The 15,253-nt window shown below is 41.6% G+C and overlaps 1 protein-coding gene across 1 annotated transcript; it reads left to right on the top strand.

Moving 5' to 3' along the window:
* The first annotated feature begins 10,625 nt into the window (after positions 1–10,625).
* LOC107078477 (uncharacterized) lies at positions 10,626–14,725 on the top strand. The gene is made up of 4 exons (XM_069194343.1): positions 10,626–12,202; positions 12,784–13,224; positions 13,534–13,600; positions 14,380–14,725. The coding sequence occupies exons 1-4, from the start codon at positions 11,720–11,722 to the stop codon at positions 14,481–14,483; spliced, it is 1,095 nt and encodes a 364-aa protein (XP_069050444.1). The 5' UTR covers positions 10,626–11,719; the 3' UTR covers positions 14,484–14,725.
* Positions 14,726–15,253: the final 528 nt, after the last annotated feature.

Genomic DNA, 15,253 nt, shown 5'->3' on the forward strand with positions numbered 1-15,253 from the left:
TGTTTGAGAATGATTATGTATACAAAACTAGTAATATTAACTATACTTCTTTGAAAGCAGAGTGTCTAATACAATTCCCAAGTGTGTGAATATGTGTCTTTCCTATGTGTGTGCTGTGTGTGGATAAGACTAGTTATTATTTTCAAAATGTTCTACACAAGTATGTACAGGATGAATATTAATAAGAATAATTTATTTTTTAGGGAAATAAAGATCATTGAAGACAGCCTATGTGGCACAGTAAGCTTTTTACAGTTCTTTTCATGCACAAGGATTCATTTCATTTTGTACTGGACTTAACTATAGAACTGATTTCTAGCACATTGTCACATTGTTCCATTAGTTGCCAGTTGAGCTGGGGCCACGTTTGTTATTAGAATGTGGATGCTGCCACCTTCTGGAACCAGCGAAGAATTCAAATGGGAGTATTGCTCATGTCTGCGATTCAGAAAAGGGAATAAAGATGGTGTGGCAGAGTGGTTCAGATGTAGATGTTAAATAACTATCTTTAAAGGTCTGCAGGTACACTGTGGTGGCAGTTAAAGCTTCAGCTGGCTGTAGCAGGGTTGTTTTCTTCTTGTTTATGTATACACGATTCTCCTGTGTTACCTCCCCATCCCTGGGAAGTGTGGTCCACCCGAATAAAGGAGTGCACTAACCATTAAACTGGAGAGTTTTGCTAATGAGAAGGAGTGAGAATAGTTTAGAAATGTTAACTACAGAAGCTGGTGGATGTTTTTATGGGAGGCTATGTAATTGCTGTTTTTGATTTGATTTTGATAAGTCAGGATACAAACAATTTCTAACAATAGGATAATTCAGGATACACATGTTCATATATAGAAAGAGACTACCACACATGAGAATGATTTGATCATTGGCCATGATTGAGTATTGACAAAGGTTCAGTCCTTTGAGTGACAGAGGATGATGACAGATGATTATCTGCCCATGCAGGGGACTCTGGGACATTAACGCAGAGCTCTCCAGCTCATAGGTGGAGTAAAAATGGAGGCCTCCACTAGCATTTCTATTTACCTGTACAGTATTTTTAATAACTGCATGAACTCACTAGACTGTGATCAACCTGAATATTACCATATTATAGCTGTAGTGATACTTATGCCTGACATCCTACTGGGCTATATCACATCAAGCCTGTAAATTAAAGGGCAGTGAATAAAAGAATGCTAATTTCTCTTTCTTTTCTTGTTTCAAACCAGATAACAATGGTTGAGCTTAATGACCTGTCGGAGAGTATAGTGGCATGGGTGGTGGTGTCTATTTCCAGGACGCTACTCCCAGCCATCTCTCTGTATGAAGAGAGAAGCAGAAGTCTGTCTCAGAGCTCCTTCCAGTCCCAGGTGCATATCAGCACCAACGAGGAGACCCTGCAGGCTACGCTCAGCTCTCACTCCCTGAGCAGAACTGGCTCCCATTGCTCAGTGCAGGTCCAGAGGAAGAGCAGTGGCTTCATATGTGGGAGAAGCAGGACCTCCACTCCCTTTGCTTCACCATGCTCATCCTTGACTTCCCTGGAGAATTACGCAGAGGAAGAGAGAGGCAATGATGCACCCAGCCACATAAAAACTGGCACACCCTCACCCAAACTGGTGGATACTGAAGGAAGGGAAAAGATTGAGGCAGATAGCTCTGAACCTCTAAAGAAACTGTTTGGAATCCCTAATTCTACCATAATCAAAAATGCAGACTGTATAGTACAAGATGTTATAGGTAGAGCACTCATTGAAATACAACATCCTGCCCCCCAGGAAGAACCATGGCATTCTCATGTCAGAAGCCTTATACCTTCCTCTAGGTCCAGTAATCTAGCATCTAAAATTCTAGATGATGTCCTTGAGTGTGTCAATTCTGCCTTATCAACAAGCATACAACAAAATTCCACCAAGAGGCCAGCAAATGGTGTGCCAGACCATCTGGAGACCCAGGAGGTGGAATCCACAGACTCCCAGGTTGCCAGGAGGATCTTACAGCTTGTTTCTGAGAAACTTGAGCCTTGTTTCACTGACACCGTTGAAGCAGTGACTCAGGAGGAAATGGAGTCTGAGTTAGGAATCGTGGCATCGGAAATCATCAATGCTGTCTTAGAAGAGATCAAGACAGTTAAAGACAGGCAAAGGGTTAGTGAGTTAACTCCTGATGTTCCGCAAAACAGAGAAATGGTTACATCCATTGGAAGTTCTGTGACCAGGAGCAGCTCCTTTCAGCTTGTGCCACTCAAGCACATTGAGACTGTAGAGGAAGTCTTTCCCAAGCAAGAAACAGAAGCTAAATGTTTTCTGACTTGTGATATAAATCCTCGATCTTTTGAGTCACCAGTGGGAACCAAAAGAGTACTCAGGGAAAATGTAATGGGAATCTCGGAATCTGAGATCAATAATACTCCTAAGCAGCTAGTTAAAAGGGAAGTTAGACCTGTTGCTAAGTGTTTAGCTGATAGACACAAATCAGAATCTCGGGGGAGAGCAACGCTGTTAGTAAGTCAAGTTATGATGAGAGCTGCAGCAAAGCTCAAGTCTTTTAATCCCTCTGATCTTTTGGAGACTTCAGTCAGCATTACTGGTGAAGCAGCTTTACTTACAGCACTGGATATGCCAAAACATTCCCAGAGGACAGTGTCCTTAGGCTCTTCCAGTTTTTATCTGGAAGTCAATGCAGCAGCTTCTGGTCTTGTTGATGCTATTCTTGAAAAACTTCAGCGTGCGGCCGCCACTGAAAAGCACAAGGATACAAAGGAAGCCTGCAACTCAGATTTCCCACCAGAATTTGAAACAGCAGTTTCATCTAGGCAGGTTCATTCAGTAAATGAAGATGTCTTTAAAACTGTGATGACTAAACTAAAACATTTTTTTAGTCAGGACACTCTGATTGCATTCAGTGCAGCAAAACGTTCACCTGACAAACAAGATAAATTAGATGGCCCCCTGAAACATTTTCCTACTTTAAAACGAGTTCTACCACAGACTAACTCCAGTGAACCTTATTCTTTCAAGGAGAGCCACTTGATGCAAAAATCCGTTCTTCCTTTATGTCCCAATGCCTCAGAGCATTTGGGTGTGTTAAGAGATATCAGTTCGTTGAGACCTATCCTGAAAAGTCAGGATATTCAGTTAATGGTGAAAACCTGTGCCCAGGACATTGTCTGCCAGCTAATGCAGACCATCAAGAGTGAGATGAATAGGGTGGAAACAATGAGAGCTACGCTCTCAGAGGAATCCTTGCTGGCAAGTTTACAGGTAGATACTATTATAATACGAATTGAGACTGTTAAAGTATCAGAGCTGAACCTGTCTCTCAATACCAAAGAGTCTGAGAAAGACAGAAAGGCAGATGAAGAAGCAGTTGTCCGTAAGAAAATATGCTCTCGTCAGCATGTTCAAACTGTCAATGCACCTGCAACAGTATTCCCTTCTCACATGGGTCAGGTCGAGTACTGTAGCCGCAATATTCCTGGACAAACGCCATCTAGTATCTTCCCCAAGCTTCCAAGTCGAATGAGTCTTGTAGCGAAACAGGGAGACACAGTGGCATCTGAGAGCAGACAGCTGAGCCAAGCCCTGGTTTGGAAGGAACTCTCTACTTCACTTGATCTGATCAAGGAATCACCCTCCAATGGAACATTGAGGGAACCAGAGAGAGCAAGAGCTGCCAGTGTTGAGGAAGGAGACCACTCCCTCACCTCACCAACCTGTGCGACTCCTGCTGGAACTATCCAGGCAGCAATTTCATTGTCCAACATTGATTTTATTGCCATGAAAATTGTCGATAGAATTGTGACTAGATTTGAATTATTGGCATGTGCAGAAGATCAATGTAATCGTGCCACTAACAAAGACACAAGTGAGTGTGATGTAACTCCCACCTCTAAGAGCCGAGCTCATGAGTCAGTTGGGAGGATTCACAAGGTGTCCCATGGACTTCAGGACCCGGGGGCAAATGTCTCGCTACTTCAGACAGGAGGGCCAGAAGAACGGGGCTGTTCAAACAGCTCCATTGCAGTGGCTCCCACAATGAACGCTGCTGGGAAGACACTGGGAGGGATTCTCACCAGTAGCATACCCAGTCTGTTTTCAGAGGAACTGATCGATACTGTTTCAAAAGTGATTTCGGAGTCAAGCATCACAAAAAAGTCAGATAGCAATCCCAACTCTGAAACAGCAGACAAGAATTTGAAAACGTCTGTGTTTTCTATTCAGTTTCTGATTCTGTACGCTGAAAGATCGGTGAGAAAGCTTTTGGAACTGGGTCTGACTTTCCCAGGTTCTCAATCGAGAGAATCAGAGGAACATGATGTTTTTGGTGCTCCACATGTGTTTAATAAGACATTCTATACCGTTGAACAAAAAGACAAAGAGTCTGTGACAAATTCAGGACATGGCCTAGAGAAGAGGAATCACAGTTCACAGATACATAATGATGCATTGGACCTGCTCACCAGAGCTCTGGTACAATTCGTCATCAAAGTTTTGTTTGCCAGCTATGATTTGCCATTAGAGCCCAACAATAGTGACAGTGAAGGTAAGAAATCAAGTTTTTCTCCACCTTGTTGTTGTCTTTTAAAAAAAATAACTATTTGTAATTGAGGACCACTCAGTCAACTCAACTCAACTCAGTCAACTCATGTAAATGCAGCATTTAAGTATGCATCTATCAAAAGTGTATTTGTATTGTTTATATTATGTCTAACTTTGCTGTATTCTCTTACCATGAATCATGTTGTTTAAAAGTTTGTTGTGAATGTCCTTTAGTTGTTTGTACTGATTTTCTGACATGCCATTTTCCCATGCTGCCTTCCATTCAATAGCATAACCTACATTTTCTGCTGAATTGTCTACCCTTTCATTACTTACAGTTGACACAACATGCATCTTTATGTCACCAGGGATTGCCAGGAGTGTCTCTGTGGAAAGCACACAGGAGACCCTGGAAGAAAAAGTGATTCTGGATTGTGACACGAAAAGATTCTCCAAGGGGAACGTTCCTGGCTCTGACAACACTGCTCATTCCCTGCACACGGAAGAAAGAAAAATAGATGGGAAACTTACCCAAACAACAAGAGGAAGACCTTTATTAACCTACGGGGTTCTGCCGCCAATAAAAGAGAGACCACGTCAGGGGCAGCCAAGCAGCAAGGATGAGCCTGGACAACAGACAGTGGGTGAACTCCAGACTGAGGAAGGAATGTCCCCCGGAGAGAGACCGTGGAACAAAAAACAGGAACCTCCTGCAAAAGGTAACAGAGGAGCCACTCTGGAGCCTATGAGGAGACCAGAAGCTAAGCCAGCTGATGTGTCTTTAGAACAGCAGGTTGTTGAACCTGTTTCTTCAGCAGGGCAGAATACAAAAACCACAACTTCTACAGTAAAATCAGCAGACTCGTTTGTCACTGTGTTGAGCTTTGAAACTCTATACGTTTTAAGTATGCATCTATCAAAAGTGTATTTAAGGAAAATTATGTTTTAATTAAATGTTCTATTACTGTATGCAATTATTTTAAGAGTGAATTCCCCATCTATTTTAGATCATGTTTTACTATTTCCATGCAGTTTTTTCTTATGTTTACCGCCAGACTAATGAGATGGCTTTCAATACTGGCGGTGCCAATACTCATCATAATAATAATAGTATCAGCTGAAAGGCAACTGTAAATACATCATGTAAAGATTTTATTTTTGTGTTATTTGTGTTTATATTATGTCTAACTTTGCTGTATTCTCTTACTATGAATCATGTTGTTTAAAAGTTTGTTGTGAATGTCCTTTGGTTGTTTATAATCATTTTTTGACATGCCATTTTCCCATGCTGCCTTCCATTCAAACATAACCTACATTTTCTGCTGAATTCTCTACACTTTCATTACTTACAGTTGACACAACATGCATTTTTATGTCACCAGGGATTGCCAGGAGTGTGTCCGTGGAAAGCACACAGGAGACCCTGGAAGACAAAGTGATTCTTGTTTGTGACGCGAAAAGATTCTCCAAGGGGAACGTTCCTGGCTCTGACAACACTGCTCATTCCCTGCACATGGAAGAAAGAGAAATAGATGGGAAACTTATCCAACCAACAAGAGGAAGAGCTTTAGAAACCTACAAGATTCTGCCGGCAATAAAAGAGAGACCACGTCAGGGGCAGCCAAGCAGCAAGAATGAGCCTGGACAACAGACAGTGGGTGAACTCCAGACTGAGGAAGGAATGTCCCCCGGAGAGAGATCGTGGAACAAAAACCAGGAACCTCCTGCAAAAGGTAACAGAGGAGCCACTCTGGAGCCTATGAGGAGACTAGAAGCTAAGCCAGCTGATGTGTCTTTAGAACAGCAGGTTGTTGAACCTGTTTCTTCAGCAGGGCAGAATACAAAAAACACAACTTCTACAGTAAAATCAGCAGACTCATTTGTCGCTGTGTTGAGCTGTGAAACTCTGTACGTTTTAAGTATGCATCTATCAAAAGTGTATTTAAGGAAAATTATGTTTAAATGTTCTATTACTGTATGCAATTATTTTAAGAGTGAATTCCCCATCTATTTTAATTCATGTTTTACTATTGCCATGCATTTTTTCTTATGTTTACTGCCTGACTAAAGAGATGGCTTTCAATACTGGCAGTGCCAATACTCATAATAATAATAATAATAATAATAATAATAATAATAATAATAATAATAATAATAATAATAATAATAATAATAGTATCAGCTGAAAGGCAACTGTAAATACATCATGTAAAGATTTTATTTTTGTGTTATTTTGTGTTTATATTATCTCTAACTTTGCTGTACTCTCTTACCATATATCATGTTGTTTAAAATTTGTTGTGAATGTCCTTTGGTTGTTTGTAATCATTTTCTGACATGCCATTTTCCCATGCTGCCTTCCATTCAAACATAACCTACATTTTCTGCTGAATTGTCTACCCTCTCATTACTTACACTTGACACAACATGCGTTTTTATGTCACCAGGGATTGCCAGGAGTGTCTCTGTGGAAAGCACACAGGAGACCCTGGAAGACAAAGTGATTTTGGATCATGACACGAAAAGATTTTCCAAAGGGAATGTTACTGGCTCTGACAGCACTGCTCATTCCCTGCACACGGAAGAAAGAAAAATAGATGGGAAACTTATCCAACCAACAAGAGGAAGAGCTTTAGAAACCTACAAGATTCTGCCGGCAAGAAAAGAGAGAGCACGTCAGGGGCAGCCAAGCAGCAAGGATGAGCCTGGACAACAGACAGTGGGTGAACTCCAGACTGAGGAAGGAATGTCCCCTGGAGAGAGACCCAGGAACAAAAACCAGGAACCTCCTGCAAAAGGTAACAGAGGAGCCACTCTGGAGCCTATGAGGAGACCAGAAGCTAAGCCAGCTGATGTGTCTTTAAAACAGCAGGTTGTTGAACCTGTTTCTTCAGCAGGGCAGAATACAAAGACCACAACTTCTACAGTAAAATCAGCAAAATAATTTGTCGCTGTGTTGAGTTGTGAAACTCTATACGTTTTAAGTATGCATCTATCAAAAGTGTATTTAATGAAAATTCTGTTTAAATGTTCTATTACTGTATGCAATTATTTTAAGAGTGAATTCCCCACCTATTTTAATTCATGTTTTACTGTTGCCATGCAGTTTTTTCTTATGTTTACTGCCAGACTAATGAGTTAGCTTCTGGTTAGAGAACTCACAAGCTTGTGCTTTTTGACAGGCAAAAAGCCTGTCCGTCCTCCTCAGCTGGACAATGATAATGACAATGCCAGTACCAATGCCAAAGCCAAGGACAATGCCAAGACTGGAGACGAGGCTGGAGCAAGCATCGGAAGTGTGCCGCTGGTGTCTTCAGCCCCCTGTACTGACGCATTTGGAGTGAAACGCATCATCAGGGGGTTGTTTGAGAAAATACGGCCTGGATTCCCTAGAGACGACACAGGAGAGCTGGAACTGGTGCCTGAGTCCCAGCTCACTGAATTGACCCTGAAACTCACTGAACATGTGATGAAGAAAATAGTAAGGATTCCCAGCCTTGCTTCGTGCAACGCAGATGAGCAAGAGCATTTACTATTACAGCATGTGAAGAAAACTACTAGAGCTGTATATCGGAGTATGGTGGAGGCGACTGGCTGCAAGAGAGACTTACAGATAGCGGTCGGCTCAAGAAACCCTGAAATAATGAAGAGAATTATCTGCTGTGTTGCTAGACATATCCAGGAGGGAGAGTTTGCGCAAGGCACAAATTCACCTCTGGAGTCCCTCAAACCTAAGGATGACAGCAATCGCGCTACGGAGAAAATAAGAGTCATGATTCCTCATCGTGCTAACAAAGTACTACCTTCCCCAATGAATAGTTCTTCTGATTTCCCCAAGAAAAAGGTGGGTGGCATGAAAGAGATGGCCTATGACAGAGTCTCAGCAGGTGATTCTTTTTACCAGAGAAATGTTTCAAATGAGAAAAGAGAGAGGTGTACCCCTGAGTCTTCTAAAAAGCCAAAGGAGTCCATTGTACCAAGAGAGCTGGATGTTGACGAACAACACCATGCTAAGGCAGCAAAGAAGAAATCCCTTAAAGCAAAAAACAAACGCTCCCTGGAGGCTGAGAGTCCAACATTCACATCTCTTTGGCAGCCTTCTGAGCATAAAATAAAGTCTCTTGAGGTATGTTGATAAGAGATTCAAAACTTGACAAAATATATTTAACCCTATTACCCTAATTATTACATTAAGTTCGGAATGGAATTGTGAATTTCTATGATTTGTTAACTTTGATCTATTTTTTAACTGCAGTACCAATCCACACATCAAAATGTGATTTCTGTTCCCAAAGAGAGTCTAGGCTAATTTTGGTGACAACTAAAAAACACAACTGACATTGAAGTTAACTCTCTCTTTATTTGTATGGCAGGCTAATTTGATGTATGCAGAGTTTCGCCAGAAAGAAAAAGGAAAGAAAAATCTTTTCAGGAAGATGGTGAACTTTGGCACCAAAATCAAGAACAGGCTTCAGTTCAAGCTAAGAAATGATCAAAACGTGCCATACTATGAGGCTCACATGTCCTCTGATGCCTTTGAGAGGATGCCACAGGCAGGATCCAGGGGAGAGAGGAAGGAACAGACCTCCGAGGCTCCACGTCCGGGAGCGAATTCTGGCTTTCTCCCTTTGATTCCCCAAAAACCTCAGCTGACTTCAGCTGTGATGCAAAGCGAACCATGCCACAATGCCAGCGCCAACCGTGGTAACTTATTAGAGATCTATGAAATTCAGGGCACATCCTCAAGTTTCAACAGCTCTGGTAAGAGGGAACTCATGCAACTGAGGGATAAGAACAGCATCCCACAAACTCTAAGGAAGAAGGTACGGATCTGATTCATGATAGTTCTTTCTTATTGACAGAATTTCAAGGGAGTGTAGTATACAATACATACAGTTTTACTGTGGACTAGGGCTTAACACTTTGTTTCACACTGTGGAAGAGGACCATTGTGGATATGTTATTGCAAACAAAAAGTTATGATACTGTAATATGTTGTGGTTCTGTTGCATTTTCTATGGAAACAAACATTGCTTTTACAGTAAGTGCTAATGGGGGGATAAAGTGACAGTAGGATTTGAAAGATTGATGAGAAAACGTTCTGAGGCCATTCGCTGTTTGCTCTGTGTGCACACAGATCTTCAAGAAGGAAAGTGGCCCTCCAGAGAAATATCAATGGAGGCAGCCTCGCAGTGCTATGCCAGGCGAGTTCTATCTCACACTCTGATTCTGAAATAGAAATGTCTGACCAAAATACTGAATGGAACTGTGCATTTTCTTCATTATAGGGTTTGAAACTGGTAATTAAAAACAAATATATGAAAAGAGGCATGTGAAGTAATTCTGAACAGGTTGGCCTGTATGTGCCCACTGTTCCCTTGAATGTGTTTGAAAGTAATGAACGTTTATGAGAGTAGTGCTTTCTTATTCTTTATATGTATATATCATTCTGCTATAATATTAAAAAGTACAGTAGCCAAAACAAACCTGTTGAAATTCAGGGGACGACTGGCGAACTCTGTCCAAACTTAAAAGAACTAATGCCCTTTGTAAAAAAGATATTGCACAAAGACATATTTTGGAGGCAAACTAATAATACTTCATAGGGGAACCCCCAAAAAGGATTTATCTCAAAGGGGGCCTTCCTCAGATGCACTTTGCGCTGAGTGCTGTATAACAGGTGTTATGTAAGTGCTGGGAGAGTGTGTCTGATGAATGAAATACTCTTCACTAAATCTGTCAGTCACTCTAGCTGCCTCTGTACAGTTGGATATAATTTAGTTTGATTTACTTTCAATTGTGAAGAAACATTGAGACCATGGCTCTTAGTGCCACATACTGTAGTTGTGGGGGTTTAATTCAGTCATTTCCTGCTTGATACTTTTGAGGCATCTGTGAGTAAATCTATGTGCACAGGTCTGACGTTCTAGTTTAAATGAAACAAATTCCTGAATGCTCATGTGCCAAACCAGTCTACTGTGTAATTTCAGGAGTCTCTGCTCCTCAACCAAACCCCAGGGAGAAGCCACCAAAGTCATCTGTGCTGACCAGGGTGTCTGCTGCACTGGCCCGAGTGTTCCATAAGAAGAAATAGAGAAACTACTGATGAAACCTAACCACAGGACCAATACTTATAATAAGAAACACATTTCCTGGATTTTAAAAATTAATAGTGTTAAGTTATTCTTGATCCTCTCTTCTGTTTATCTTGACAGAACAGATACGCTAACTGAAAACAGCGTGTCTCATTGAGGAATTTTATTATTGAACCTTATTATTATTGACTATTGTGCCACCATAGTAAAAGGCCTGTGCCAGTTTATTAAAAGATCAAGTTCAGCCTTTGTGATGTGTATGACTTTTGTCACAAAATGTAACAACTTCAATGTGCTTGATTCAATGTACTCAGAAAAATTGGAAGACGGAAATGGGTATATTTTGCACATAGCTGTAGAATGTATCTACAGTATGTGCTGAATATCTGAATGTCCAAAGGTAGCCACATTCTTTCAGTTGTCATTGCAAAAAATGGGTTATGGATGAACTTGAATCATCGTGCTGTTTCCTTCTGGATCTTCTCATAGATAAAGTCTTAATCAGCTGATGCAGGTGGTGTGAATCAAACCTCATTAACCCCCTCCCCCCAGCAGCAAGCCAGCAAGACTTACCCTTATAAAGCACCTGCTTGCTAATTTAGAACCACAAACGTTTCTGACATGTCTTAAATGCGTCTCTCTTATACATTCCTCAGCTGGACAATGACAATGACAATGCCAGTGCCAATGCCAAAGCCAAGGACAATGCCAAGGCTGGAGACGAGGCTGGAGCAAGCAACGGAAGTGTGCCGCTGGTGTCTTCAGCTCCCTGTTCTGACACATTTGGGGTGAAACGCATCATCAGCGGGTTGTTTGAGAAAATACGTCCTGGATTCCCTAGAGACGACACAGGAGAGCTGGAACTGGTGCCTGAGTCCCAGCTCACTGAATTGACCCTGAAACTCACTGAACATGTGATGAAGAAAATAGTAAGGATTCCCAGCCTTGCTTCGTGCAACGCAGATGAGCAAGAGCATTTACTATTAAAGCATGTGAAGAAAACTACTAGAGCTGTATATCGGAGTATGGTGGAGGCGACTGGCTGCAAGAGAGATTAACAGATAGCGGTCGGCTCAAGAACCTGAAACAATGATGAGAATTATCTGCTGTGTCGCTAGACATATCCAGGAGGGAGAGTTTGCGCAAGGCACAAATTCACCTCTGGAGTCCCTCAAACCTAAGGATGACAGCAATCGCACTACGGAGAAAATAAGAGACACGATTCCTCCTCGTGCTTACAAAGTACTACCTTCCCCACTGAATAGTTCTTCTGATTTCCCCAAGAAAAAGGTGGGTGGCATGAAAGAGATAGCCTATGACAGAGTCTCAGCGGGTGATTCTTTTGACCTGAGAAATGTTTCAAATGAGAAAAGAGAGAGGTTTGCCCCTGAGTCTTCTAAAAAGCCAAAGGAGTCCATTGTACCAAGAGAGCTGGATGTTGACGAACAACACCATGCTAAGGCAGCAAAGAAGAAATCCCTTAAAGCAAAAAAGAAACGCTCCCTGGAGGCTGAGACTTCAACATCCACATCTCTTCGGCAGCCTTCTGAGCATGAAATAAAGCCTCTTGAGGTATGTTGAAACGAGATTCAAAACTTGACAAAATATATTTAACCCTATTACCCTAATTATTACATTAAGTTAGGAATGGAATTGTGTATTTGTCACGGACGTCCAAAGGGACTAACCGTGGGGAGCAGGAGAGCGGAAAAAGACCCATATGCGTAGCGGCGAGACAGGAAAAAGGCCCGGGCTCATTAGTGCAAAGAGTTCAGGAATGCCGTATAGAAACCTATGCCCTCAGGGAGCAGACGTGGGGCGCCCTGGTGCTAGGCGGGTCTCAGGACATCCGAACGTCAATACTGAGCCAGGACAGAGTGCAAGACCCAGAAATATATAGCCCAAGGGAAAGAGAGGGACAGGAAGGACAGCAGACCGGAAACTAGGGACAGGACAGAGAAGGAGCGCCCTCTGGCTGCAGAGGGCGTGACAGTATTTCTATGATTTGTTAACTTTGATCTGTTTTTAACTGCAGTACCAATCAACACATCAAAATGTGATTTCTGTTCCCAAAGAGAGTCTAGGCTAATTTTGGTGGCAACTAAAAAACACAACTGACATTGAAGTTAACTCTCTCTTTATTTGTATGGCAGGCTAATTTGATGTATGCAGAGTTTCGCCACAAAGAAAAAGGAAAGAAAAATCTTTTCAGGAAGATGGTGAACTTTGGCACCAAAATCAAGAACAGGCTTCAGTTCAAGCTAAGAAATGATCAAAACGTGCCATACTATGAGGCTCACATGTCCTCTGATGCCTTTGAGAGGATGCCACAGGCAGGATCCAGGGGACAGAGGAAGGAACAGACCTCCGAGGCTCCACTTCCGGGAGCGAATTCTGGCTTTCTCCCTTTGATTCCCCAAAAACCTCAGCTGACTTCAGCTGTGATGCAGAGCGAACCATGCCACAATGCCAGCGCCAACCGTGGTAACTTCTATGAAATTCAGGGCACATCCTCAAGTTTCAACAGCTTTGGAAAGAGGGAACTCATGCAACTGAGGGATAAGAACAGCATCCCACAAACTGTAAGGAAGAAGGTAAAGATCTGATTCATGATAGTTCTTTCTTATTGACAGAATTTCAAGGGAGTGTAGTATACAATGCATACAGTTTTACTGTGTACTAGGGCTTAACACTTTGTTTCACACTGTGGAAGAGGACCATTGTGGATATGTTATTGCAAACAAAAAGTTATGATACTGTAATATGTTGTGGTTCTGTTGCATTTTCTATGGAAACAAACATTGCTTTTAAGTGCTAATGGGGGGATAAAGTGACAGTAGGATTCGAAAGATTGATGAGAAAACATTCTGATGCCATTTGCTGTTTGCTCTGTGTGCACACAGATCTTCGAGAAGGAAAGTGGCCCTCCAGAGAGATATCAATGGAGCCAGCCTCGCAGTGCTATGCCAGGCGAGTTCTATCTCACACTCTGATTCTGAAATAGAAATGTCTGACCATAATACTGAATGGAACTGTGCATTTCCTTCATTATAGGATTTGAAACTGGCAATTAAAAACATATATGAAAAGAGGCATGTGAAGTAATTCTGAACAGGTTGGCCTGTATGTGCCCACTGTTCCCTTGAATGTGTTTGAAAGTAATGAACGTTTATGAGAGTAGTGCGTTCTTATTCTTTATCTGTATATATCATTCTGCTATAATATTAAAAAGTACAGTAGCCAAAACAAACCTGTTCAAATTCAGGGGACGACTGGTGAACTCTGTCCAAACTTAAAAGAACTAATGCCCTTTGTAAAAAAGATATTGCACAAAGACATATTTTGGAGGCAAACTAATAATACTTCATAGGGGAACCCCCAAAAAGGATTTATCTCAAAGGGGGCCTTCCTCAGATGCACTTTGCGCTGAGTGCTGTATAACAGGTGTTATGTAAGTGCTAGGAGAGTGTGTCTGATGAATGAAATACTCTTCACTAAATCTGTCAGTGACTCTAGCTGCCTCTGTACAGTTGGATATAATTTAGTTTGATTTACTTTCAATTGTGAAGAAACATTGAGACCATGGCTCTTAGTGCCACATAGTTGTGGGGGTTTAATTCAGTCATTTCCTGCTTGATACTTTTGAGGCATCTGTGAGTAAATCTATGTGCACAGGTCTGACGTTCTAGTTTAAATGAAACAAATTCCTGAATGCTCATGTGCCAAACCAGTCTACTGTGTAATTTCAGGAGTCTCTGCTCCTCAACCAAACCCCAGGGAGAAGCCACCAAAGTCATCTGTGCTGACCAGGGTGTCTGCTGCACTGGCCCGAGTGTTCCATAAGAAGAAATAGAGAAACTACTGATGAAACCTGACCACAGGACCAATACTTATAATAAGAAACACATTTCCTGGATTTTAAAAATTAATAGTGTTAAGTTATTCTTGATCCTCTCTTCTGTTTATCTTGCCAGAACAGATACGCTAACTGAAAACAGCGTGTCTCATTGAGGAATTTCATTATTGAATCTTATTATTGACTACTGTGCCACAGTAGTAAAAGACCTGTGCCAGTTTATTAAAAGATTAAGTTCAGCCTTTGTGATGTGTATGACTTTTGACACAAAATGTAACAACTTCAATGTGCTTCATGTACTCAGAAAAATTGGAAGACGGAAATGGGCATATGTTGCACATAGCTGTAGGTTTATTTAGAAGAATATCTGACTGTCCAAAGGTAGCCACATTCTTTCAGTTGTCATTGCAAAAATGGGTTATGGATGAACTTGAATCATCGTGCTGTTTCCTCCTGGATCTTCTCATAGATAAAGTCTTAATCAGCTGATGCAGGTGGTGTGAATCAAACCTCATTAACCCCTCCCCCCAGCAGCAAGCCAGCAAGACTTACCCTTATAAAGCACCTGCTTGCTAATTTAGAACCACAAACGTTTCTGACATGTCTTAAATGCATCTCTCTTATACACTCAGATTTTCATTCTCTTCATGAACGACTAATATGCCTGCTTGTCCTCACTAGAAGGCTATGGGTCAGGTCGATGGGCATACTGTAAATGAATGCTTTTGATTTTGTATCACACTGAGGTGTGGCAGAATCGGTGAAGG

Source organism: Lepisosteus oculatus, chromosome 9 (assembly GCF_040954835.1).
Source record: "Lepisosteus oculatus isolate fLepOcu1 chromosome 9, fLepOcu1.hap2, whole genome shotgun sequence".
Taxonomy (NCBI): Eukaryota; Metazoa; Chordata; class Actinopteri; order Semionotiformes; family Lepisosteidae; genus Lepisosteus; species Lepisosteus oculatus.

Excerpts from the sequence above, each read along its gene's own strand:
- LOC107078477 (XM_069194343.1), top strand. The coding sequence starts at position 11,720 with ATGATGAGAATTATCTGCTGTGTCGCTAGACATATCCAGGAGGGAGAG. Across the intron at positions 12,203-12,783 it reads ATGAAATAAAGCCTCTTGAG|GCTAATTTGATGTATGCAGA; the intron begins GTATGTTGAAAC and ends TTTGTATGGCAG. Across the intron at positions 13,601-14,379 it reads GCCTCGCAGTGCTATGCCAG|GAGTCTCTGCTCCTCAACCA; the intron begins GCGAGTTCTATC and ends GTGTAATTTCAG.